Genomic DNA, 27,804 nt, shown 5'->3' on the forward strand with positions numbered 1-27,804 from the left:
ATCCACCAACTACTTACCTCCCCGCACGCAGCATCTCTCAAGTGTGAGCATAGAATATACAAACCTACCTCGCTCGTATTCTCACACGAGAGTAATAGGATATGAACCTTCTCGCTCATATCATCATGTGTTCATCACTAGTCATGAACCTACCCGCTCATGACAACATCAAGCATATCCCAGACCAGGACCAACACAACAAACCATGCAAAACATATCACAATGCACCCTGCCACTACACCATCGCCTAGCACAGCCTAAGCACCGCTATGCGAAACGACAATATAGGCCGCCTGGCGGTTCCACATCATCGTCGGGCGCCACAACTTACAAGACATTCCTGTTTCATACTATCGCCTGGCGGTTCAGTCTACATCGCTAGGCACTACACCAGTACTGTGACACTACTGGTTTTAGGTACTCTAATTCATTTCCTAGAATCCAACCATTTAATTCTTAAACATCCAGAAATCAACATACACATTCATATATTCCAAATTACAACATCGCAACACATATGCATTTTTCAAGTATAAGCACACATTCCTCTCTTTTATAATTCATATATACTTACCTCTTAAATCAATTCCAACACACACAAAACTCAACTCTACGTCACCCAAAACACCAATGACTCTTCTGCAATCCTCTCTTGCCGGTACTCTCAACTGCAGTTCCGTTTTCCCTATTAATGGTCCAAAAACGAAAATTAATATTAATCCTATGGTTAATTGCTATTCAAAGCCAAATATGGCTATTCTCTACCTTTCTTGGCTGCCACTTTTGCCGTTAGGGTTTCTATGCCTCTTCATTACCATGCAAAAAGAGAAACTTAGCCAAAAAGGAATTTAGTTTTGTTTTTAGCAAGATTTGAACCCACAACCACTCAATCATTAAGTCAAGTGCTCAACCAATTCAACTAATCATGTCTCATGATAATTCCTAAAATTTTAGGATTATATTATCACGTCTCATATTCAAATATACATTAAAATAATACACAAGTTAAAATAACATACAAATGGCATACATAGGACTCAAACCCAAGTTCTCTCACGCAATCAAGTAATCTCAACCATTTGAGCTAGTACTTTTCTACATCATAGTACTCCGCATTAAATGCCTTAAAGGCTCATATTACCCGCATTTAATAAATAATTATTTAATTAATTATTTAAATTTCTTGGATCTTACATTCCCCCCACCTTTAATGATTTTCGTCCTCGAAAATTGAGTTTACTAGGGAACAAGTGCGGATAGGATTGCCTTGTGAGGTCTTCTATCTCCCAAGTCAGCTTTTGGGTTGCCTCGTCCAAAAGGACTTTCACAGTCCGAATATCTTTCCCTCTGAATGGCTTGATTTGAGAATCCAAGATTCTCACTGATCCAACTCCCACTATTAGATCCTCACGTACATGGACGTCGTCCTCCTCTAACACAAGTGTAACACTTGCAATCATTATAGTGTGAAAGGCCCTTTGTGGTAAAAAAGTCATTGTCTGGGGGAGCTTTAATTCTTACCTAAATGGACAGAGAAGAATTACCTTTTCCAGTCAATTCTGATGTGATCAAGAAATACAACGCTTGAAAGAAGTCCCTGATTCTCAGTATTTGCTAGAATTTGCTTTATAGCCAAGTGTCATATGTTGCCTTTCTTTCTATCATACCAATGTTGCCAATATATACCATCAATCTCGTGTCTCATATAACACATTTCACGTCATATATTTTGACTTCCCGTAGCTTTTTTTTTTCATATAAATGAGTTCTCCAAGATCTTGGTCGAATCAAGTTCTGAAGGGTGTCGTAAAGGTACAAAAAATAAAATAAAATAAAGAATAATAAAAATTGTATGTTGGGTTAATTCCCTATCTTAAATCATTAAATTCATTATAAAAAAATAATAAAAAATATTGATAGTTAAAAAGAGAATAATGTCTTGGAATGTCATGTTTTTTAGCCTAATGTTTTAATTGAGGAGAAAGAGCGTGATGTTTTCTTCCAACTATTCACATGCATGTCTCCTGAAATCCTTTAGCCTTCTTCATATCCTAAAACAAAAGAATCTTCCCTGTCGATTTTTTGTGTCATTACTAAAACAAAATCTCATGCTTAGGCAATTTTTTATGCCTTCGCATTATGCCACCTCTAAAAGTAAGGAATCCTTAACTTGAAACCTCACACGCAATGAGTCAAAACTGGGGCAATTTTTGTGTTCGTTCCACCATTGCACTCATGTTGCTATATCCATTGTAGTTTGTCTAACTAGGGCACCCCTTTCATCCTTGTACATCATGTTACCCTTGAGTTAGAACAATCCATATTCGTGCACAATTCTTTAATCTTATAGTTCACAGGGGTACGTCAAAACTGGGGCAGATTTGGTAGTTTTTCACCTTGGTATTGAGGAGTATTTGGCTACATTTTTCTCTACGGACCTATTCTTGTCAAACTCGTGTCCTCATAATCTTGTGACTACTTTTTTTGGGATCATTGATGAATTTATCCCACAATTTGAGCTTTTATCCCGAAAGTCAGGCAATCATTTAAACCAATTCACACACAATCTAACTACCTATGTTTTCAAAAATGCATGTGAATTAAGCTTTTTGAAAAAATAATCAATTTAATGACGCCTCAATCATTGCAATAGCTAAAAAAAAAGAATCATGGTATTCTCGTGTTCTGTTCTCAAAATGATCAATTGAGTTTTTTTTTAAATGATGAGCTTACACGAATTTGATGATTGTATGGAAAATAATTGATACAAAATACATGCCTTTGTACATAAGAGAATGAAAAATGAGGAACAAGATGAAATAGGACAAATAATCTTATTTTCTCCTTTCATTTCATGCATTCATGCATAGCATGTCTCATATAAATAATGTCATTCATGTTTATTTCTTTATTAAATTCTAGTTTTTAGTTGACCTTTTCGGTAAAACTCAATTTCTATTGGCATTCATACTTTCACTATTTGTTAAAGCCTAGCTTGTGTTGGTCTATACAATTTTACCTACATTTAAAGTCCAGCATCTGACTAGCATCAGCTTTAAAAGTACAACATCTGACTGACACTTGCATTTAAAGTCCAACATCCGACTGGCACCAGCTTTAAAAGTCTAGCATCCAACTAGCACCTACATTAAAATCCCAGCATCCGACTGGCACCAACATGTTTATTTTATGCTAAAGTCCAGCATCCGTCTGACACCCCTTATGAAAGTTCAACATCCGACTAGCACCAACTTTAAAAGTCCAACATCTTACTGACACCTACATTAAAAGCCCAGCATCCGACTGATACCAACATGTTTATTTTCTATTAAAGTCTAGCATTCGATTAGCACCTACTATGAAAGCCCAACATCTGATTGGTACCAACATGTTTATTTTCTGCTAAAGTTCAGCATCTGACTAGCATTTGCATTAAAGTCCAGCATTCGACTGGCACCCATAATGAAAGCCTAGCATCCGACTAGCACCAACATGTTTATTTTCTGCTAAAATTCAGCATTCGACTGACATCTTCATTAAAGTCCACCATCCGACTGGCACCCCCTATGAAAGCCCAACACCCGACTGACACCAACATGTTTATTTTCTGCTAAAGTCCAACATCCGACTAGCATCTGCATTAAAAGTCCAACATCCGATTGGTACCAACATGTTTTCTTTTTCCGCTAAAGTCCAGCATCCGATTGACATCCACAATGAAAGCCCAATATCCGATTGGCACCAACATGTTTATTTTCTGCTAAAGTCCAACATTTGACTAGCATCCACAATGAAAGCCCAGCACACGACTAGCACCAACATGTTTATTTTCTGCTAAAGTCCAACATCCGACTAGCATCTGCATTAAAAGTTCAACATCCGATTGGTACCAACATGTTTTCTTTTTCCGCTAAAGTCCAACATCCGATTGACATCCACAATGAAAGCCCAACATCCGATTGGCACCAACATGTTTATTTTCTGCTAAAGTCCAACATTTGACTAGCATCCACAATGAAAGCCCAGCACCCGACTGGCACCAACATGTTTATTTTCTGCTAAAGTCCAACATCTGACTAGCATCTGCATTAAAAGTTCAACATCCGATTGGTACCAACATGTTTTCTTTTTCCGCTAAAGTTCAGCATCCGATTGACATCCACAATGAAAGCCCAACATCCGATTGGCACCAACATGTTTATTTTCTGCTAAAATCCAACATCTGACTAACATCCACAATGAAAGCCCAGCATCCGATTGACACCAACATGTTTAAAGTCCAACATCCACAATGAAAGCCCAACATCCGATTGGCACTAACATGTTTATTTTCTACTAAAGTCCAGCATCCGACTGACATCCATGATGAAAGTCCAACATCCGACTGACACCAACATGTTTATTTTCTACTAAAGTCCAGCATCTGACTGGCATCTACATTAAAAGTCCAACATCTGACTGGCACCAACATGTTTATTTTCTGCTAAAGTCCAACATCCAATTGACACCCACTATGAAAGCCCAACATCCGACTGACACCAACATGTTTATTTTCTGCTAAAGTCCAACATCTCACTAGCACTTGCATTAAAAGTCCAACATCTGACTGTCATTTCTACATTTCTCTCTCTCTCTCTCTCTCTCTCTCTCTCACACACACACACACACACATACACACATTATCAATCAAGGTTTCCACACTTTGTTTAGGTTATTACACCTAGCTTTTCTGTTTTTCTTTTCTTAAACCTGAACGAAATTTGTGTTTCTATCTTTTCTTATCTTTTACTGTGACACTATGAAAATAAATATTTTTATATCATCACGTAAATGTTAAGTAAAGAGAGATAACTGTCAATATCCAATTTCGTCCGGATGACTAAATAATAAATAAAATAAAATAAATTTTTAGTAATAATAATCTTATTTTTCTTATTTCCTAGATGATTAATTAAATATATAATATAACATAACTAAAATTTTTTAAAATAGAAAAAGATAAGAAAAATATTTTTATAGTGAAAATAAAATTTTAAAAGATAAAAAATTAAAAATAAGAATTAAAAAGAGAGTTTTATAATAAAAAATAATAATAAATTGAAAATAGAAAAATAGTTTTTAAATAATCAAAACAGTCTTATAAAATATATTTGAATTTAAAAATGAAAAAAAAATAACATTAAAAAAACTATAAAAATATTAATATATTAGACTAATAAGTACTAGCGGCGCGACAATGCTTGTGTGTTGTCACTAGGGATGGCAAAAATACCCGCACCCGCGGATATCAGCGGGTAACGGATAGCGGATATTTTAATACCCACTTATAAACGGGTCGGGTACGGGTATCATACTATCCGTACCTACAAGTACCCGTTACCCGCAAAAAATTAAAATTAAAATTTAATTTATATTTTATTAAGTTAAATTTAATTAAAATTAAAATTAATAGTATATTTTATTATGTCAAATTTAATTATAATTAAAAGTTAATTTAATTCATATAATTTTTTATAATTTTATATTAAAAAATTTATAAAAAATATAATTTTTTAAATATTTACGGGTATCGGATATCTACGGGTACCCGCAGGTTTTAAAAATATCCGCGTAAATTTTTTAAGCGGATACCCGACAGGTAAACGGGCGGGTAGCAGGCAGATTTTTTTGGCGGGTCGGGTTGCGGTTAGGCACTATCCATGCCCGACCCGACCCGTTGCCATCCCTAGTTGTCACGCCTAGAGATGTCAAAAAAATTCGTATCCGCGGGTATCCATGGATAAAACCCGCAACGAGTAGGAAATGGATATTAAAAATGGATACCCGCTACCCGCGGGTACGAGTATTTTTAATATCCGCATGTTAACGGGGCGGGTACGGGTATCATAGTATCCATACCCGTGGATACCCGTACCCGCTAAACTTTAATTCACAAAAGTACTCTTGTATATATATATATATATATATATATATATATATATATATATATATATATATATATATATATATTAGTAAAAAACATTTTGGCCTAATGTTTTCTAAGTTGCACATCTAGTCTTCTGTCTTCATTCTTCAAACTTCAAGTATTGATATGTTGTCTTTTTCCAAGTACACCCCTTGATATTCTTTTCTTTTCTTTATTTGAAATTGGGCATATACATCAAATTATATGGTATGCTTGTTATCAAATGATGGAATCAAAATAAGAATACTTGACACGTGGCAGTTGAGGTTTATTATTTGTTTATTTTGTTTATTTTTTAGGAATCAGTTGGAGAAAATGAACTTTTTGATCAAAACACTAATTAAAAAATTTTCATTGTGTTGAACGTCATTTTATATTTACTTTTATAATTATTTGGACGTGTATGAACTTGAGTTTATTTGAACTTTATTTAAAATTTATGATAATTATGTATTTTATTTTATTTAAATTTATGATTAAATATTTGTTTTTTAAATAATTTTGTAAATACCCGCGGGTACTCGTGGATACCTGCGGATATGAAAAAAATAGGCGGGTACCCGCATAACGGATACCCGACGGATATGGGTACGAGACAGATATTTATCCAGCGGGTAGGGTACGGGGAAACTACTACCCGTACTCTACCTGCCCCGTTGACATCCCTAGTCACGCCTGTGTGTACATATTTTTTAATAATATTATCTATAACAATATATAAAGAGGATTCCCTCTTTTGTGTCCACATTTCATAATACCAAATATACCCTTTACAATATTATTATTTATTAATTTTTTAAAATTAATAATTATTTTTATCTATTTTTTATAAAATTGTTTATCTTTTTTTTATTCATCAACAATTATTCTCTCTATTTATTTCATTTTATTTTTAATAAATATACATTTATTTTATATATTAACTTAATAACATTATACTATTATCATCTACTAATATAATATCATTCATATTTAAAAAATAAACACACAGGCGCGATAGCGCCTGTGTTTACACTAGTATTAATAGGTGATGATAATATAATATTATTAAGTTAATATATAATAAAATTATATTTATTAAAAATAAAGTAAAATATATAAAATAAATAAGAGAATAATCGTTAATAAATAGAGAAAAAAATTATAAAAATAATAGTTAATTCACAAAAATCAATAAATAATTATATTTTAAAAAATAAAATTGATATTTTGAAACATGGATATAAAAGAAAAAATTCTTTTTATATATTATTATAAATATAAAAAAGTTAATAAAAATAAAAAATAAAATAAAAAGATGTATATAATTTCTATTAAAGAAAAAGTAAAATTAAAAATAAAAAAAGAAAATTAAAATTAAAAAAAAAAGGTTTAATTACTCGGATCATACCCATTTTGGTTCGAAAATTTCAAAATGGTACACTTTGAACTTTGTCTCAATTTAGTACCCAATTTTGATTATTGCATCAATGTAGTACCCTCCGTTAAGTCTTCACAAACGGCGTTAACTACCTTGCCACGTGTCAGCCTCTGGATTTTTTAATTTTTTTAATTTTTTTTTGAATTTTTTTTGAATTTTTTTTATTTTGAATTTTTATTTTGAATTTTTAAAAAAAAAAAAATTACCACGTGTCAAATCCTTAATGTGACACGTGGCATTGTCAGTGACACGTGACAAGGTATCGCCACGTGTCAAGGTACTTGGCAAGTGTCATTGTCTTCGATTCAACTTAATCCCCACATGTGTCTATTTGTTTCAATTTAGTACCCTTATTTGTTTCAATTTAGTACCAATTTATTTGTTTGAATTTTATTCAAATATTTTTTTTTAAATGGAGAAATATTGCATATCTTTTAAGACAAAATTTATTATTTATATAAATGTTTTATTGATATTTGTTACGAATTATAAAATTAAGTATTGAAATTTATATTAAAGCTAATGGTAAAAGTCATGAATAACATATTTGTAAGTCATTTTTAATAACAAACATAAATATAAAATTTATATAAATAATAAATTTGGTCTTAAGGGAGACATAATATTTCTCTATTTTGTAAAAAAATATTCAGACAAAATTAAAACAAATAAATTGGGTACTAAATTGAAACCAATAAATATATATGAGTACTAAATTGAAACAAATAGACACATATGGGGACTAAGTTGAAATGAAGACAATGACACTTGTCAGGTACCTTGACACGTGGCGATACCTTGTCACGTGTCACATCAAGGATTTGACACGTGACATTTTTTTTTAAATTAAAAAGAAAATTAAAAAATCCAGAGGCTGACACGTTGCAAGGTAGTTAACGCGGTTTGTGAAGATTTAACGAAGGGTACTAAATTGATGCAATAATCAAAATTGGATAATAAAATAAGACAAAGTTCAAATAGATACCATTTTAAAATTTTCGAACCAGAATGAGTATGATCCGAGTAATTAAGCCAAATAATGACATTTAAAAAATAAGTGTTATATGTTACCGTCGTGAACCGCATCTTTTTATACTCCCGATATTTAGATTCTCCCCCAATCTCTCCTTCCCGATTTTCATCTTCTGCCTCCGACCCACACTTTTCTAATTCTCCAATTTCTCACCACCAACCTTTATCATACACGCAGTAGCGGAGGGGTGAAGCTCCATTCACAAACCCATACACAAAAACGCATCATCACTCACATTCCGGCGATCCGACGAGGCTTGTAACGGCGACAACCGCACCGACTCTGGTCGTTGGCCATTCCCGTGCGCCACCGTGACCACTGTGCATTCTTCCACCGCCAAACCATCACTGAACCAAGGTCGAAGACGGGAGTCTCTGCACGTTTCGCATCCTTTCTCTCTCGTTCACGGCTTGCCGAAGAGAGCGGACCGCACCTGAACCCTAAACGGCCACTCTCCGTTGGTGCCTTCGAGGTTCAGTCCCGTTTCTCCTCTCTGTCTCTGTTTTACCCATTCTTGGACCCATTGCTTGAATGTTGTTTGGGTTTTAATTGATATCATCATGGATGGGTGAGATGATTGTTCATCACTGTTTCTCTTGGTTTTGATTAATATCATGTTTGGGTTGGAGTTATCTGGGGTTTCAATTTTGTATTCATTTGATGCGAATGATTTTTCCCTGCTTAATGCTTATTTCATTGCAAAAAAGAGTTTCAAGCTTGCTACGACGTTAAGAATAGATGAGGCATTGGTCTTGGAATATTAATTGGGATTCACTTGATAATGTCTTCATTTTGGATACATTTTATATGAACATGTGTGATACTGGTGTAGAGTGTATGGTAGGAGGTATTGCCTCTTATAGTCGTGGGCTACTCATTGTTATCTTGGTTTGGGATGAAGTTCATGTTTGCTTTGGTCTTAAATGTATTTTGTGATTGCATCATATTGAATTATTCAGAAGGTTTTTATAGATTGTTGGTGATATTTCAGTTGGTAGAGAGATTAAGAAATTCTTGATGCTAAATTTTGGTTAATGAGTTCGTTTGGTTATGAGATATGTTTTTGATAATTAAATTCATTTTAGATGCATTTGTTTGAGTTTTGGATTTCATAGACCACTGGGTTGGGTTTTGCATTTGTGCTTAAGGGTTAGTATTAGATTGTAAGCCAAAATTAGTTAGTTTGCTGATGTAAAAACTGACTTTACCGTTTTTGGTTATTTCTGTTTTTCTATTATTCTGTTACCTTACTGTCATTAACTTTTGTAAGATAACAAGTAGTGCTTTGTTTTGTCTTGATGTTAATGAGACGAGTTTGCTTTTTCTCCCTTCTACCCATTTCCTATAGGGACACACTTAATTTCAATTTGTCCAAACCGATAAAAAAGGAAAAAAAAAATATTTAACCATTTTATTAAATTTAACTATTTTTTTCATTTGACTGTTTTTTTTAAATTTAATTTTTTTTAATTATAAAATTTATTTATATTTATAATAAAATTATAACAACTATTTTTTATTTTCATAAAAATAGTGAACACTTATCATTTTATTATCTTTTAAAATTGAAAAGCTCGACTACATCTAAGATTGAAATTTAAGATGCTTATGATAGTTTCTCTTATTAATAATAATTATTTTACTAGTTTAAATATTAAAATTGAAACTTTAAGACTTTTATAGATTTGTAAATCGACAGAAATAGTATTTTAACTATACTTACAGCTTCTTCTTTTTTTTATATTTTAAATAAACCTACTTTTGTTTCTTCTAATTTAGAAGGGCTTATTCTAATTCTTAAGATCTAAAAAAAAGTATAATTCTTGAAATTGCCAGAGCTTGGGTTGCTGAACGGAGTGAGGTTGAAGCACAAGCCATAAACGTGACCGAAGTTGAAATGGAACCTCGCTGAACTCAGCCTTCACTCCCTCAGGCTCAACGCGACTGGGGAAAAAAAGCTTCCACGGCGACGCTGGTCTCAAAACCCTAGCCTTCTCTCTTAATCATCGTAGTTGCTCCTGTGAAGCACTGAGAAAGGGTCTTTATAGGTACTCCTTGTTTCATCTATTTTTCTATGCTTTTAATTTATCGTGTTAAATTGTTTGCTGTGGCTTCTTGTCAATCAAACTCTTGTGGGTTATATAGACATCATATATGTAATAGGACTTGGGGAATAATTTGAGATATGAGAATAAGGATGATTGTGGGAAACATTGTCTTGTGAGGTCACCTGAAAAATCAAGAGCCACATTCACTTACCCAAACTCCTCACCACCAAAATATGGTTTGTCCCCAAGTTCAAGCATTCTATGAATTGTTTGTTGCACTCTTCTTGGTCTTTACACTTCTCCATCCATACCCTCTTGACAGCGTTTTACTACATCAAACACAATCACGCAATTCTTTACCCTTAAAAAATCAACTTTATTAAATATATTGGTCTAAGTCAATTTCAAAAGTTAGTTCAGAGTCTTAGGATAGGATTGCTTCATACCCAAATTCTCAAATTATTTTAGATTCTATCAGTAACTGCTCAACATATCAAGTTCTATACTATTTAGACTGATTTAATTATGTAAAATGTTTAATCCTCGGTATGAAAAATTGTTGTAGATTGTACATCTATTAATGATATTGCAGAATGGAAAGCAGTGAAGGCCAATTATATGTTTAATTCTCTTCTATTATGCAATTTATTTTTATCGATTTCTTCTCTTTTTCATAAAAATTGCAGAATGGAAAGCAATGAAGACCAATCACTTTCTGAATTGGAGGAAGAAATTTTTGAAAAATTCAGAGCTTTCATGACAGGGTAATTGCTAATCTTGCAAGTTGTTAGCTTTTTGTATTTTCTGTGCTAGAAATCACCGGTCTATTGATGGTAGTTACATTTTTGTATGGAGAAAATAAATTATATGTTTTCCTTGACACATGTTGACCTTTCAAAATTATAAAGTTACATGAAGGATTATTCTTGTTAGGTTGGAACTACTTTATATTGAGTAATTGTTTCATTCTCATGAATCTATAAACTAAAATGATCTCTAGATTGATAAGAACCCTTTGTTACTAAGGTCGTGAAAGAAGAAAAAATAGGTGTGATGCACACAATCATAATCTGGAAAGAGAAAATAACTAACTGCTGAGCTGAAAGGTGTGAATAGTGGGAGAGGAGATTTGAGGTGTGGGTGTAATCCAGTATTATGGGACAGAATACGGTGTGTGAGAATTTGGGACTGGGAGAGACTTGGCCTCCCACACCCAGGCTATAATTTCTTTTACTGCATTTCCATTTGTGATCAGCTACCAGGTTTTGCTTCCCTCTATAGCTGGTATTTTTCATTGTAATATTGTTGGTGATCTTACATCAACCGAAAATGTGACTAATTTACAGAATATAAGTGGGTGTAAACCTCACCTCACAGGTTAGTTTTGTAAGGTTGAGTTAGACTTAAAGTCCATTTCTTAATACATACCATAACACAAATATATCCATATCATTGTTTCTCAGCTATCCTTCATAGATGTATAATGGAATAATTGAAAGAACAATTTTACGATTGTAGAAACATTATAAGCATCAGCTTAAGCTGTAAAGAGTATTTTTTATAACTTTTGCACTTAGACAGTTGGCCATAAGGGTTTGATTTTAAGACATCCTACATACAATGTAAATCCTAACAGTAGCCCGCTTCTAATTGCTTCAAGATAATTACTTCTGCAAAGGCAATAACTATAGATTATCCATAGTCGTAGGGGTTGGAGGTGATAATTATGGATGAATGACATGGTGGGAAAAATAAAATGTTAATTTGTTAAGAAATGGATAGATGCATTATGAAATTTTCTTGGTTTATTCTTGTGACTTGAGAGACAAGCTCTAGGCACAGATATTGTTCGGACTGTGGAACTGGTTTGGCCCAAATGGGCAATTAGTTGATGAACTAGCCAAGCCCAAGGTGTGCAGAGTATATGTGGGAAGAACAAGGGGAGGGCAGAATGGGAATGATGAGGTTGCTAGGGGTACAGGAGAGACCTCACTTGTATGAGGGAAACTGGGTATGTTGAGAATGAATAGACAGAAAAAGAGGGGATAATCTATTAGTTTGTTATAGGCAGGGAGCATTAGCTCTCTGGAGGAGCATTGCTCAGTTGCAGTGGGAAAGTTTCCCAATTGAATTTTCCTTTAATCATCAGTAATTCCAGTTTTTCTATCAGTTTTCCTTTTCTATTACTTTGTAAGAAGCTTGGTTCTCTAACACAACAACACACTCACTCATATATAAGGAGGGTTAGTCTGTTAGTTTGTTTTGGACAAGGACCATTGACTATCTGGAGGAGCATTGCTCTGTGGCAGTGGGGATTTCCTTACTTTCCTATGATCATCAATGATACCAGACTTTCTATCAGTTTTCTAATTCTATTCCTTTGTAAAATCTTGGTTCCCTAACACGTACATACTCAAATATTCATTCATGAAGGACAATATTATATTTTGTATTCTGTTTATCACATAATATATGTGTATAAATTTTTATTTCTAACAGCTAACCTATGATAGGATTGCAAAGATTGATGAGTTGGGAATTGCTGGAAGCAGGCTGCTGTCTGGATTTCAACAAGCGATTGGTAATTATACAGAATTTTCTTAATCACGTGTTACTGTGAAATCATGATATTGCTTATTATTCACTTTTAGGGGGCGTTTGTTTCAAGTCCTGATTTATCATTCCCAAGGACGTAGTCTACGAGAATGTTATAATTGGAAAGTTATTCCTAGGCATATCTAAAATATGCTTGGTTAATTTTTCATATTTCTGATAATACTTTTTAATTCAAATAAGTTATAATGGAGGTTACAAAGTAACTTCTCTCATTCCCATGAGAATATAACTTACCCACCCTCCTTATCATGCATATAAAAATTGTACAAACAAAGGTATGCATCTTTCTGGGAATAAAAATACCCGAAAATACTTTTTATGAACTTCTACCAACATAGGAATAAAAATTCCTACTTCCATTTTTCTGGGAATACAAAAGGATTCCATGAAACAAATGCCTCCTTATTTTATAACTTTTAACTTTAGTTGTGCAGAGTTTATCAGGAGGCCTCCTATTGATATGAATTCCAAATTAGTGGACAAGATAATTGTAGCTAATGAAACTAAGAGAGTTAAAGCCTATATAAATTCTGGATGCAGGAAGCTGAACGAAAGTATCCAGAGTCTAACAAACTGTAAGTACTGCACTTTATTTTTTATTGGGGTTGGTCGTCTCATTCCATTATTAGGGTATGTCTCAAGACTCAACAAGGGCTTAGTGACTCATAAGTACATTTCTTTTACTTAACCATTTTAATTTAGTGTTATGTATTGAGAATCAATACTGTTAGCAGTGAATCTTCTTTATTCTATTTAACAGGAGTATGACAAATTGGTTTCCTTTGAGTGCAGTGTTAAGTTATTATTGGATTATTTCATAATTTTTCACAAAACTATACTCATGCAGTTTTACAAAAGTTACTCTTTTTATTTTCTCATTTTATTCTTGTAACCAAAATTTAACATAGCATTGTCTTCAAGTCAGATTAGTTTGGGGTATTCCACCAGTCATAAAGGATATACATGAGCATATATTATACATACATACATATATATATATATATATATATATATATACACACACAAACACACACGTATATATATATATATATATATATATATATATATATATATATATATATATATATATATATATATATATATATATATATATATATATATATATATATATGTATGCGCTTATCTTCAACTGGCTGAAACTTTACTTCTAAAGACGACATTTTTTATTAATGAGCATAGTTTCCTTATCCTCATCCTTTTTCATCTACTTCAACATCCTCATCTTCCAATTTGCCTTTGGTTTCAGCCTACATTCCGTAAATATTTCATCCTAATCATATTGAACCTTAGAACTGTTGATATTCATCCTATGTTCACCAGATCTTAAAATGGGATTGTTCAACTGAGAATTCAACCTAATCTTCTCACTATTGCTGAGCCCAAAAATGTAAAACCAGCTCTTCAAGACTCTAAATGGTTTGCTGCTATGACTAATAAATTTTCTGCTTTACAGAAAAAATAATGCTTGGACTGCCGTTCCTTTACTTCCAAATAGGATTCCCATTGGCTGAAAATTGTATTTTAGAGTCAAAGAAAATACTGATGACTCTGTAGAAAAATACAATGCCGGATTGGTTGGTTCCAAAAGATTTTAAGATTTGGATTTGATTCTTTCGAAACATTCTCTCTGGTTGTTAAACCTATCACTTTACGTATCTTTTCCACACTTGCTCTTACTCACAAGTGGTCTATCTTTCAATTTAAAGTAAATAATGCTTTTCTAAGTAGGCTCACTTCAACAGAAATTTTACATGTCTCAACCTTAAGGTTTGAAGCTGTAGATAAATCTCTAGGCTACAGGTTCAATAAAGCAATATATGTAAGAGTACCCTTCTTCAGTTTGGCTGTACTGACACCAAATGTGAGCCTTCATTATTTATATATAGTTGTGCCTTTGCTATCATCTTCTTGTGTTACAAAAAGGTTAATACAAGGATCCAAAATTCCTTAACAAACACCCCACTTCAGTGTCAGCATGGTGAATTTGGGACTCCCCCTTCGTAGGAGTAGGAGCCTCAATGAGGTTCGAACTTGAGACATTGGATTTGATGCAAGGCTCTGACACGATTGTTACGAAAAGGTTAACTTGTTCATACAAGGATCCAAAATTCCTTAACATCTTGTTGGTGTATGTTGATGATGTTATTATCACTCGCAGTTCACAATCTCTCATACAAGTTGTTCCTCACAAGAATTTCAATTTACTCTGAAACAACTTGGTTCCTCATATTCTTTTCTTGGTATGGAAGTTCATCAATCACCTAATGGGTCTTTTCTTATGACTCTAGCTATCAAAGACTTATTGATCAAGACTAAAATGCATGAACCTATGGTTATTTCATCTCTTATGTTATCTAACTTCAAGCTATCTAAACATGGTTCAGATCTATTACAATACAAAACCCTTCTTTCTACAGGTCTATTGTTGGTGCACTTCAGTATGTCACTATTACTCATCCTGAGTTGGCTGTCAACAAGGTATTGCCAGTTTATGGATTCTATATAGAATCTCATTGGGTTGCAGCTAAAAGAATTTTGTGATATTGCAAAGAGGCCTTACTTTGTGGTCACACCGTTCATCCTGCGATTCCTTATCAACCTCTGGCTATTTTGTGATGCAGATTGGGCAGCAGATTCTGATTACAAGAGGTTTATTTCAGGAGCTGCTATTTATTTGGGACCTAATTTAGTTTCATGATGGTTAACAAAGCAAAAAATGGTTTCTAGATCTAGCTCCAAAGCTGAATATACAAGTTTAGTAGCTGCCACAGTTGACATTTTATGGATGTAGACTTTTCTCAAAAAACTCAGTTCCTCATTATACTCCTATGGATTTGTGTGACAATCGAGTGTTGTTAATCTAGTTCATAAGCCTGTTCTTCATGCTAGAACTAAAATGTTTTCTACATTTGAGAATAGGTTACTAACAAACAACTTGTTCAACACATTCCTGATCAAGGCCAATGCGTTCTCATCCAGCCATGTCTACTACTAGTTTTTGGTGTCTTTCTTAGGGACAAACTCAATGTAATTGAGATGCCTTGGGTTTCTCAGCCCCATTGAATTTGTGTCAGAGAGGTGACTTTGACAATGTTATTGGTTGGTTGTGTTGTTACAACTTTTAGTTTTTATTCTGTTTTAGTGTATTTACTATAGTTGTTTCGACTGTAGTCAGTATAACTGTTTTAGTTAGACCAATATAGCTAACTTCGTGCAAATAAGCTCTGTATATGTAGTAATCTGTGTACAGAAATTTGGTATTCTTTTAGTATTTTTTATCTTTATATAATAAAATTCAAGTATCAGTGTTTGCTATCAACTTGCAATTATGTTTCTTTACATTTATCCTGTCTGCTTTTCTCACTCATTCAGTTTCCCTCTAATTCTTTGTTCCAAAAGATATCCGCCTGAATCAGCATTGTACAATGTTTTGTTATCAATTCTTCGTTTGAATTCTACTTATTGATTTATTGCTATTTATTATGCCGCTGACTATATAACTGTTTCAATATGGCAAAATATGTGTACGGAAGTTCACTCATGCACACAAGGACTCTGTAACCTTATAAGAGAAGGTATGGCCTCGTGTTTTTAATGATTGATTCCTGACTGCTATGCTTTGATAACCGTATACATCCTATGATAGATTTGAATATGTATTTCTCTTTTAAATATTGGAAAAGAAACTCGTTGAAATGCCCTATCCAAATAAAAGGTAAATTTAGGAAGATGTATTTCCAAATTGGAAGAAACTTATTTTCATTTAGTCAATATTGCTTTCTAATTTGCAGTGCTTAATCAGTAATGGGCTTGTTTCTAGCTCCTCTATGAAAATGTTTTGTTGTATTGTAGATACTAAATTTGTGTTTGGCCATCATTAATTTAAAAGTACATATTGACTGCGTGTTGTATGTAATTTCTTGGATTGTATACTTTATGTCATAACCATTACGGTGATATTGCCTTCTTTGTTTTTGTATATGCTTTTCAGCTTATTTTAGAAATAATTGTTTATTTAACTAGTTCTGAGAAATTTTGAAAATAAGTTTTTAATTCCAGAAATTAATCATTCCTAAACATGCAGTTAGTTTGACATTTAACTAGTCATGTATGTTTTGCAGCTAAAGAAATACTCAATGAACTTGAAGGTCTATTGGGGGATGTAACAAGTGCTATTCAGACTACAGATGGAAAATTATTAGCCTTCTCTGGTCTGGATTTTGATGTTGAATTAATTGAGCAAACAACCTATAATGATTTGGTAATATTATTGCTTATTTTGGAAGAATTTCTAATGTAATTGCTAACTTGTTTCCATATGTTTCTTATTAGTCTCCATGTTTCTTTGATTGAGTTTCTTCCCCTGCTATTTGATACATCTTATTGGAATTGAAATGGTTACATCTTTATTCAGGAGGAAAAGGATGCTTTGTCTCATTCTCAAAGTCCTGACATCACTTCTACCAAGAAAAAGAAAAGTGTCGATGTCACACATTTAGCCATGGTAATGGCTTTCATATATAGCATGGTCAAACAAGACTATTTGATGCAGGTAATGAATGATGTCTTTTTGTGACCTTGAAGTGGGAAAAATGAAGAATCCTTAAAATCTTTGCCTATTGTTGCAGGAAAAGATTGTGTCTGCTTTAGATCTCAAGATGTCATCAGAAGAATTAGAAAGCTACTGCCAAATGTGGTCTTTGCGCCCCTTCATAAATGACGAGATCGTGAATGGAGCTTGGGAACATATTCATTGAACATTCTGTTTTTTTTATTATAGGTATACAAAAATTAGTTGTCATTACTTTTCTAGATTTTCACTTTATTTTGACATTGTTTTTCCTCCACCCCTTTTTGAAAAAATAACACATTTGTTGTTAACTGAACCTTCAGCCTCAGCTTTCACAATTTACACTGTTCTGTTTTTTGTTCTCTTTTCTCGCCGGATTTTCTATGTGCTTTCATTGTTCACCTCCTTAGTTGTAATAATAATAATAATAACAGTAAAAATAGTAATATTATTATTATTATTATTATTATTACTATTATAATTATTTTATCTCATTGTATGTCATCTTAAAATTGATACTAATATGTCTTCTCATTTACGCTTTTTTTTTAATTTTGGTAATATCTTTAATATCCTTCATTTAAAACTTTTCATAAGTTCGTTTTCATTAATTATTTTATCGCTTAATATCATTTCTTTGAGGAGCATTTTCTTTTGTTCAAAAAGGAGCGTGAAGAAGTTGGTCTTCGGTTCAAATATTAATATTGAATTCGATTATTTTGGATAATAAATTTTCATTTTTTTGGAACTTCATTTTCGGTGGGACTTTTTTAGGTTCTTGTTCTAATTGAGTAATAATTCTTTTCAACAATTGAATAACAACATCAATATGTGACATCTCATTTAAATAGAGCAATCTATTAAATAAATATTGCATGATTTATGGAATAGAAGAGTTATCAGGTGAAACAGTACACATAAGGATTTACCATTACAGTCATCCAAGAAGCACTTAAAGAAAATGAGGTATATCTATCACACATGCCTCTAACAAAACATGCACCACAGGGAGGGATTTACCATTACAGTCATCCAAGAAGTACTTAAAGAAAATGAGGCATATCTATCACACATGCCTCTAACAAAACATGCACCACAGGGAGTTATGCAGTACACAAAAGAAAACCTCTAGAGCTAGGAAAACAAAAGGGCACTGATGCCATAAAAATGCTCTGTTGATAGCCAGAGGTGACAGGACCCTCTACACCACTGTTACCATCAGGTCCACCTTCAACGTGCTTCCCATCTGTTCCCACCAAGAGGTGATCATCGCAAAAGAGATAGCCAAACAAGAACACAGAAAACGAAAGGGTAAGCTAGTGAAAATAACATTTAACATATTATAAAACATGTACAAGACCAGGCAGGTTATTAACAATTGACTCATAAACATTTTAATCATAAGAGAGCAAACGAATGCAAGTTACTACGACTAGATATCCGGATCATATACTTGATATAGGATTCTAAAGGAAGTATACGCCTGTGCTAGTTTCTAAACTCTGCAGAGTCTAGACGCAAGGGGTATTCACCCAACCACACACAGGGTTAATCCTTTATTGTCTTGGGCTCAAACTGTCCCAAGACTAAGACCTCCTACTACTCTCACCACATTAACCATTCTGCTCTACGTGAACGTGAACAATTATTAGAGTTCAGGATACCCTCCTTTATCTAGACATCTCCTATATCAAGGTATACAATAGGCATATATATATGTCACCAAGAGTTTCCCATGAAACTCCCTCCCTGACACATTCCACATGCCTTACAATCACCCAATTCTCATGAAATTCCACCAACAATTATATCATGTTTCTCATTTCATACTTATCACATGCATACCAACATTCAATCCAATGAAATCATAGCTTATTACCTAACAACACTTTCATACCAAACCCATTCAGGCATACACACCAAGCATGGCCACATACTCTGAGCAAAGAAATAATTAACACAAATATAGAGTCACATCAGCCCACACAGCAGTCCTTATCACAACATCTCGCCCAAGCTAAAGGTCCTCGCCCAGGCGAAAGGGTTCCTTTCGCTCAAGCGACCCCTCCTCGCCTAGGCGAGAGCGCAATAGTGGCCACTACAAGGTTCCAGTGGGTTCTCGCTCAGGCGACAGCGTCTCGCCTAAGCGAGACTACACCTCACTCAAATTTAAAACCAGTCGCCTAGGCGACAACACGAACTGGAATCCAGGGGTGAGTCCCTGCTTCCCTCGCTTAGGCGGGGGTCACTCACCTGGGCGAGATTAGCAGGTTTCTCACCTGTTAGCACATGCAACTTCTCGCTCAACCAACATACACACGCACCAAACATTCATATACAACCAACAACATCATTCAAGCATCACAGACCGAAAGGTAGTCCAGAAATAAGCAAAAATGATTTAAAAACACCAAGTTTCTAGCTTCCCTTACCTTTTTGAGATACTAATAAAGAGAACGGCAACCCGAGCAAGAGCAAACGAGTTCCAAAGCAACCTACAGAACTGAAACCCACAGAATGGGTATTAGGGAGAACCTAAGACGAACCCAAAGTCTTTTAACCGGAAAGAGGAAGGATGAATTTAAGGTTCAACTTACCTGAGAGTATTAAGTAGAGTAGCTAGCTGGAAGGAGAGGGAACTTATGTCCTAGCAGAGCCTTAACTGGAGTTCAAGGGTGAGTGAGGGGGAACAGTTTCTACAAAAGGGACAAGTGAGAGTGAATGAGCTGGTAGAGTACAGGGGTTTTCTACAAGGCTGGCCTTGGGCCTACGAAAAGGCCAGGCCCAAAACTCACAAGCTGAAAGAAAAGGGGGCTTACACAATATATATTCTTTCTCCCTGAAAATGAGCATAACTTGATGAGGAAATATCATCTAGCTTTTACATTTGTTTGAACAAGGTGAACTAAAATATATCTTATATCATAAATTGATATTATCAAAAGGTGAACAAGGTGCATAATTTTTCCATTGCATCATAGATAGGAATAATAATGTGGGTGAGACTCATTTAAGAAATATAGGTTAATTTTTCTAGTCTGTCTCGCATAATAAATTATTTGTTTTTTAATTTTTTTTACTTTTATTAAATACTAGGGTGTAGAATTTTAATAATTTTATTTTTATTTAATTAAATTTGTAGAATCAATAAATTCTATAAGTCTATTTCTTACAATAAGTAATGTTTTCAACTTTATACTTTCTAAGTTTTTAAGTACAAGTCTTTTAAAAATAGAAATGACTTTGAATCAAACTAGAATAAGGAAGAAATGCAAATGAGTTATTTTGGATGGACTTAACTCAAATGAGTTATTTACTTTTGGATGGATTCCAAAAGAAACTCAAATGAGCAAGTTGATTAGAAGAAATATATGATGTGTTGTGCTGGTATTGCTAAATTTTAGGAATATAAGTAAATGTAGGCTATGCAGGCTAGCTCGTCATTGTTCTGCACAAGCTTCAGATTAGGTGAAGTGGGCCCAAGCGAGCCAGCAAGCTACAATAAGTGTCACATACTTTTTTCTTGTAGGTTTGTGGACTGGTCCACATGATTCACCCCACGTTGTCATCTTTTATCTTATCATAGGGGTACATACATTAGCTCTGTTAATGAGGGATTTCTTCCTACACCTCTATAGTCTTAGTGAAATGAGTTAGTTGTCTTTTATTAAAAAAATCACACTTCATGTTGTCTTCCAAATTTACATTGTGTATTGTACCGTCTGAAATATATTTTTACATTCTGGACTGTTTTCCAAATTTGTATTACAAATTATATAATTTGAAATATAAATTTGTATTACGAATTGTATAATCTAAAATATAAATTTATATTACGAATTGTATAATTTAAAATATAAATTTGCATTAGAAGCAAGAAGGGTTTCTCAACTTTTTAAGAGAGTATATGAAGATAATTACACTTGTAGATGGAGAATTCATTCACTTAAGGAAATGGAACTCTATTCACGACATCGAGGGATGCGCGGTTGGTAGGAAAAAGAAGAATAAAAAGATGAAGTGGAGAAGATTATGAAAAACTGGTAATTTCATTAACATATAAGGTGCAAGTTGAAATTATCTTAAATTATTAGGGTGCAAGAATAAATGCCTATCTTCAATTTGTGTTCAACATGTAGAATGCTATTTCTTCCTCTACTCCTATGGTTTCTTCATGCACCTCCATGTGTTGAAAAAGTCTAAAATGTCCATGCTTTAGATTTCTAAAGTTTGGGATTCAAAAACATGTTTTAGACCGCATAATTCATAATACATTTTAAGATTTGAAAATATTTCTAAGTTTTTGAATTATGCAATTTGAAAGTGTACAATCCTCCAAAAACATATTATTGATTACACAATCTAGAAATGTATATTAAATTTGTATTTTTAGATTATGCAATCAAGAAGCATATTGAATTGTGTAATCTAAAATATAATTTTGGATTCTATGATATGAAATTTACTTTTTGAATGTTAGATTATACAATTCAAAATAAATATTCAATATTACAAAATGCAATGTTTTCAAGTCATGAACAATTTAAACTTTTCTCTCACCTACAGAGGTGTTGGAAGAAAATACAGGAATGCTGAAAGAAATTACTTATATTGAAAATAACATTAAATGACATCCTCTTAAGCTTATTATGCAAACATTCTTATATATAACAAGTGGAGAAATTACTGAAGTAGGTTATATATATATATAACCAATTTCTATGAAAATAATTTTGTTCGTTAAACTACTTTTTAGATTATAAAAGAAGAGTTTTCTTTAACTAATGTCGAAAAATATAAATGATTAGATTTGATTACTGACAAATTGTTTATGATTGTCAATCTGATTGAGAGTGTTTTACTACGATTTAAATATTTGATGAAATTAACTCATTTTTAAAAGTTTTTACTTTAATAACTTATGTTTTTTCTTTTAATTTATATACAATTTAGTCATTTAAATAGTTTGATTTTATTTAGTTCTAGCTAATTATTCTATTTCGTCAATATGATTTGTATTTGACTCTATTTTAAAATTGAAGTATTAAATTATGGAAAATGAGGTTTTGACATTAGATTAAATTAAAAAGTACTTTTCTTTATTAGAAACTTCTGCCTTCAACTCTACGAGTTGAATTTATCTAAACTCGAGACACACACAAGTACAAATCAATGTAATGCTTTCAAACACAGAACATCTTTGAAACAACTCAGGTTTTAAGGCATGCCCTGGACTTTTCATCTCCAGAAAAATGACTTCTCTGTCAAAAATGAAACATAAAGAACAAGACGATACCTGGTTTGCAAAAATACTTCAAAACATGTTTTTTTATTTTATTTTTTTTGTTTCAAAGCCTTTCTTTGAAACCCAGCTAACCACATAACGAAAAACAAATCAATAGATACTCGAAAAGCAGAGGAAAGGTGCTCCTAATCTCCTAATTAAGCTCCATCAACGATTGGACCAGCAGCAAGAATCTCTTCTGTGAGGTTTTTGTTCTCTCCAATCTGGTAGTCAGTGAATGTTTCAAAATTGTTCTTGAACAATTTAGCCAACTTCACCAGTGTCTCCTTGTAGGCTTGTTTGTCTGACCACTGAAATCAAACAAAATTTCCAATCATTCAAAGGGCTTTGAAAACTGCAAAGCAGTGGTAATGATTGAAAAATTGAAAAATTGAAAAAGATAAGAGTTGTAGCACACTAACAGTGTTTTCAGGGTCTAGAATTTCCGAGGGTACTCCATCCACTGCAGTGGGGATTTGAAGTCCAAATATCTCAGTCTTCTTGTACTCCGCATTCAAGAGACTTCCAGAGTGAATGGCATCAATAATTTTTCTTGTATAAGATAGTTTAAGTCGACTTCCACTGCCATAGCTGCAGTTTTGCACAACCAAAAACAAAGTTAATTTTATTTCAACCGAAACTGGTTTTTGAAAAGTGTGTGAAAGTGTGTTGCTAACAGTGTTCTTTAATTTCATTATTAGTACTAAAACGCTTACCTTCCACCAGACCATCCTGTGTTAACAAGCCATCCAGTTGCACCATGTTTCTGCATTTTTTCAGAAAGCATGGCTGCATACTTGGTTGGATGTAGCATTATGAATGCTGCTCCAAAGCAAGCTGAAAATGTTGCCTGTGGCTCCTTTATGCCCTCCTCTGTGCCAGCCACCTTTAGTCCTCATAAAGAAAAGAGCCAATGAGAGAGATTCAGAGGAAGCAATATTATCAAGATAGAGTGTTCAAGTTACTCAGACATTACCAGAGCTGTGTATCCACTGATGAAATGGTACATGGTCTGTGACAGGTTCAGCTTGCTCACAGGTGGAAGCACACCAAATGCATCACATGCCAAAAGAATCACATTCTTTGGTTGAGGACCAACACATGGTAACTTCACATTTGGAATGTACTCAATTGGATATGCAGCACGAGTATTTTCTGCAACATGAAAAAGCAGTATTATATTTCTCTACCTATTTACATCTAGCTATCATGTTTATTGTCCAAATAAAGTTAAAATCAAATGAACTAGTCTGCATCAAGAGTTTTGCAAATAGAGGATGGATTTGTTAAGTTCCATCCTTACATATATGAGTGGTTTAATAATCAGCATCTTCTATTTGTAGGAGTTGACCTCAGATATTGGATTTGTGTTAAGTCAACCATTAATTTGATATGATATGACCAAGTCAGAACTACCAAGTCATTACTTACCTGTAACTGATCTGTCAGAATAATCAACGTCACGAAAATGGTCATCAAAGACAACATTCTCCAGAACTGACAACAACCAAGTGAACAATAAAAATGTGTCAAAATTGGTGAAGTCAAAGATGAAGAGATGTTAAAGTAGCCTAATAAGATTAACAAAAGGTAACACCTGTGCCAAATTTGATGGCGTTCCAGATGTCAGGCTCGTTCTCCTGAGAGAGATCAATGCATTTGGCGTAGCAACCCCCTTCAATGTTTGAGACACCACTCTCACTCCAACAGTGTTCATCATCTCCAATCAAATACCTGTTATGATCCGTGGAAAGAGTGGTTTTCCCAGTACCTAATGTCAACAATTGAAGAAAAATCCTTAAACTAACCGTTTATGAAAGTTCTATGTAACAAGAGTCGTAAATTTGTGGTTCTAATAACAGTTATTTGATGATCGAAGAAAGTTATACCAGAGAGTCCAAAAAAGAGGGCAACATCCCCAGCTTTTCCCATGTTGCAGCCAGAGTGCAGGGAGAGGATTTGGCGCTTAGGCATGAGATAGTGCATGACACTGAAGAGACCCTTTTTCATTTCCCCTGCATACTGTGTCCCAAGGATCACCATTTCCTTCCTTGCAAGATTAAGATCAATGCTAGTGGAGGATGTCATGTAGTGAGTGTAACGATTGCAAGGAAATTGCCCAGCATTGTATATAGTGAAATCCGGTGTGCCAAAGTTCTCTAGCTCTTCTTGATTTGGTCGAATGCACCTGCATCATGTCAAGTAAAACTATATTGCATACACATTTTTGCAGATTCACTTCACTCTTTCTCTCTATTCTGGGGAGACCTATTTCATTCGCTGAGAAGGTTTGTGCATGATCAATAGATATTTGGATTTCATTAAATTAGAACTGTTAATGTCAAGAACAGTACCATGATTATTTAAACATTTGGCTTCTGATTGTGTTTGAAAAAATTAAAATATAGAACAAAAAGGTCGGTGTGATGGTGAAGTATTCTTTTGCTTATATACAGTCACTTACATGTTATGCATGAACAAGGAATGGTAGGCTCTGGCTGAGACAATCCTCACTTTGATTTTGTTCTCTGGGTCCCAGTTCAAGAATTGGTCATTCACGAACACCTGAAAATTAGGTTTTTTTTGGAATACTCTATTGATTTCCTTCCATACTTAGATAACATAATTTCAAACTGAGATATAAATTATAATATATATAAGCAATGGGTGGAAATCAACTATGCCAAACAAACACATGTGATGCATCAGAATTAGTTAAAATATTTTGTCCACTGAAGCAAGTTTTCACATTGCTTTGAATTTTTGAAGGTTGTAGACACCTTCTGGGAAATGAGATAATAAAAGGTGAAATATAAAATTAGAGATGTTTAAAAGTCATAATTCATTTTAAAAAAATCTAATTTTCTTTAACAAATGACAACAGGTTGCATTCCTAGTCATCACCACCTCAAATAGATTGTATAAACCCACAAAATAAGACCAATTGTAGTGACAACTTATTTTCATTTTATAACATAGTTATCTGTGCATGCCAGACAGAAAAGAAGATCAAAAGAAAGAAAAGAGAAGAGAAATGACCTTGTCCAAAGAGTTCAGATAATCAACTGCTCTTTCCCTGTTCACCATGAAACTGTGTTCGTCCATCTCAATGTTGGGGGAACCCCTTCAAAGTACAATAATACAAAGATAAATCAGATTACAAAATAAACAGTTCAAAATGTTTAGCACCATTTGTCACACATATATATAAATGTAATGTGATGAACAATACTTACTTTCCCCACCAAAGATCATTCTCAGTAAGTTCGTCCTTCACCACACGCTTATCTCTAGGGCACCGACCCGTCTTGGCCCCAGAAAGCGTAGCCAATGCCCCAGTCGATGTGATGAACGATCCTTTCTCATGCTTGATCGCTTGTTCATAAAGTTCTGTTCCAAATTCAATATTTTACCATTTTGTCAGACATTAATGTGTGTATTTCTGTTAGGACAAGTTAAATTCAAAGTTTATCTCTACATAAGCAGGTGCTACGTCATTGCCATTGACCAATTCATTTCAAATATACAAGATGTGATGCTGAACTCATTTTCGTACATCACAGTACAAAATGATGTATCATTGATTTTTGAAAAGAAAGACAGAGAAGAAAAGAAAAGTATAGGAAGAAAACCTGCGGGGGAGAGGTTATAGAGGACATGGGTGAACTTCAAGGCACTGTCGCTGACAGAAATGGTGGGTGTGGCTGCATGACGGTGGTGGGGAACATGTGCAACCCTTGACCCTTCGAATCTTCTCGCTGGGTCACCTTTCACCACCTTAGGTCCACTGTCTCTTGTTAGCGAAGCCAACGATGCACTGCATGCATGCATGCATACATATCAACACACGTTTAAGCCAAACATTATCATTATTATTATTATTATTATTATGACGTAGAAACATCACCTGATGGACTCTAGCTGTATTTTGCTGCGTTCTTCCTCAGAAAGAGAGAGGGAAGTGGGTGCCTGCGAAGTCCCTCTGGGAGTGGTGGGTGCAGATATCTTCCTCTGCAACGAATGAAGCTCGTCAATGGTTTGAACCCTAACTGTTGGACGATCACTGTCTTCGTCATCGTGATTTCCAACCTTTGCAGGCAAGGTCAAGTTTCCAAGATTCCCCGGCATCGTCTTCTATTAAAAAAACATTGTATCATATGCTTTCTGATATAAAATAAAACCTCAAAAAACATGCACCCAAAATACACATCTATACCTGACTGAAACAAAGAAAGTGATTGTATGTAAAATGGAGAGGAATGATGTTGTGGTGATGTGATGATGGAAGGGTGTGGGGTTATATAGGGTAGGGTGTGGTCAATGATCGACGTGTAGCTGAGAGAATCATGGTTTGATCATATCTCTAGGGTCAGGCTTGAACAATTCCAAATCTCATTATAGAATACGACTCTGATAATGTGGTCATCGATCAGCAATAATCTTCTGCTACTCCTCTCCACCCTATAACGTTGCACGCAACTGCTTCCGCGTATTTCATGTCACCTATTTTGGTTGCAGAGAACAACCTATGTTTTCGTTTACTCTTGTCCAAGGGATTTGTGTTCGCTAATAATTTTGTTTTCAGAAATGTTTTTCACACCTTAAAGAGGTTAATTACTTCAAGTACACTATTTTTGTAAGTTCTTTGAGAGAAAATAAGTTTATATTTATAATATAACATTAATTTATAAACAGAATAAAAGATTAAAATTTTGTGAGTTAGTTTTTAGATTAGGAAAAAAAATATAATTTCAACTTTGTGTTACTTTCATTTCTAAAAAATGTTCTTTCCATACATAACCGATACTTTAAAATACTCTATTGATATTCATAGTACGCTACAAGAA

At 33.8% G+C, this 27,804-nt stretch overlaps 2 protein-coding genes across 7 annotated transcripts; one reads left to right on the forward strand and one right to left on the reverse strand.

The window, feature by feature from the left end:
• Positions 1-8,477: 8,477 nt before the first annotated feature.
• On the forward strand, positions 8,478-18,038 carry LOC114176742. 5 transcript variants are annotated; one of them, XM_028061878.1, is made up of 11 exons: positions 8,478-8,890; positions 10,255-10,466; positions 11,153-11,230; positions 12,980-13,047; positions 13,509-13,657; positions 15,521-15,581; positions 15,725-15,752; positions 16,637-16,678; positions 17,225-17,364; positions 17,518-17,655; positions 17,732-18,038. In XM_028061878.1, exons 5-11 carry the CDS (start codon positions 13,617-13,619, stop codon positions 17,858-17,860), a joined length of 579 nt encoding a protein of 192 aa, XP_027917679.1. In that variant the 5' UTR covers positions 8,478-8,890; positions 10,255-10,466; positions 11,153-11,230; positions 12,980-13,047; positions 13,509-13,616; the 3' UTR covers positions 17,861-18,038. The 5 variants fall into 5 exon arrangements, with proteins under 5 accessions (XP_027917679.1, XP_027917680.1, XP_027917676.1 ...); XM_028061879.1 differs by having other exon boundaries at positions 13,517-13,657; XM_028061875.1 differs by lacking the exons at positions 15,521-15,581; positions 15,725-15,752 and having other exon boundaries at positions 13,517-13,657.
• A 4,798-nt stretch (positions 18,039-22,836) lies between these two features.
• Positions 22,837-27,223, reverse strand: LOC114177011 (phosphoenolpyruvate carboxykinase (ATP)-like). Of its 2 annotated transcripts, none has more exons than XM_028062228.1 (13): positions 27,174-27,223; positions 26,865-27,091; positions 26,590-26,774; positions 26,194-26,347; positions 25,997-26,081; positions 25,422-25,522; positions 24,847-25,145; positions 24,555-24,728; positions 24,389-24,454; positions 23,934-24,112; positions 23,674-23,843; positions 23,380-23,548; positions 22,837-23,268 (listed from the first exon to the last, which is right to left on the reverse strand). In XM_028062228.1, the coding sequence occupies exons 2-13, from the start codon at positions 27,083-27,085 to the stop codon at positions 23,116-23,118; spliced, it is 1,956 nt and encodes a 651-aa protein (XP_027918029.1). In that variant the 5' UTR covers positions 27,086-27,091; positions 27,174-27,223; the 3' UTR covers positions 22,837-23,115. The 2 variants fall into 2 exon arrangements, with proteins under 2 accessions (XP_027918029.1, XP_027918030.1); XM_028062229.1 differs by having other exon boundaries at positions 26,865-27,088; positions 27,174-27,219.
• Between the last annotated feature and the right edge of the window lie 581 nt (positions 27,224-27,804).

Source organism: Vigna unguiculata, chromosome 3 (genome assembly GCF_004118075.2).
Source record: "Vigna unguiculata cultivar IT97K-499-35 chromosome 3, ASM411807v1, whole genome shotgun sequence".
NCBI classification, from domain to species: Eukaryota; Viridiplantae; Streptophyta; class Magnoliopsida; order Fabales; family Fabaceae; genus Vigna; species Vigna unguiculata.

Excerpts from the sequence above, each read along its gene's own strand:
- LOC114176742 (XM_028061875.1), top strand. The coding sequence starts at position 11,154 with ATGGAAAGCAATGAAGACCAATCACTTTCTGAATTGGAGGAAGAAATT. Across the intron at positions 11,231-12,979 it reads TTCAGAGCTTTCATGACAGG|GATTGCAAAGATTGATGAGT; the intron begins GTAATTGCTAAT and ends AACCTATGATAG. Across the intron at positions 13,048-13,516 it reads TGGATTTCAACAAGCGATTG|AGTTTATCAGGAGGCCTCCT; the intron begins GTAATTATACAG and ends TTAGTTGTGCAG.
- LOC114177011 (XM_028062228.1), bottom strand. The coding sequence starts at position 27,085 with ATGCCGGGGAATCTTGGAAACTTGACCTTGCCTGCAAAGGTTGGAAAT. Across the intron at positions 24,729-24,846 it reads CCTCTTTTTTGGACTCTCTG|GTACTGGGAAAACCACTCTT; the intron begins GTATAACTTTCT and ends TGTTGACATTAG. Across the intron at positions 23,269-23,379 it reads TTCTAGACCCTGAAAACACT|TGGTCAGACAAACAAGCCTA; the intron begins GTTAGTGTGCTA and ends GTTTGATTTCAG.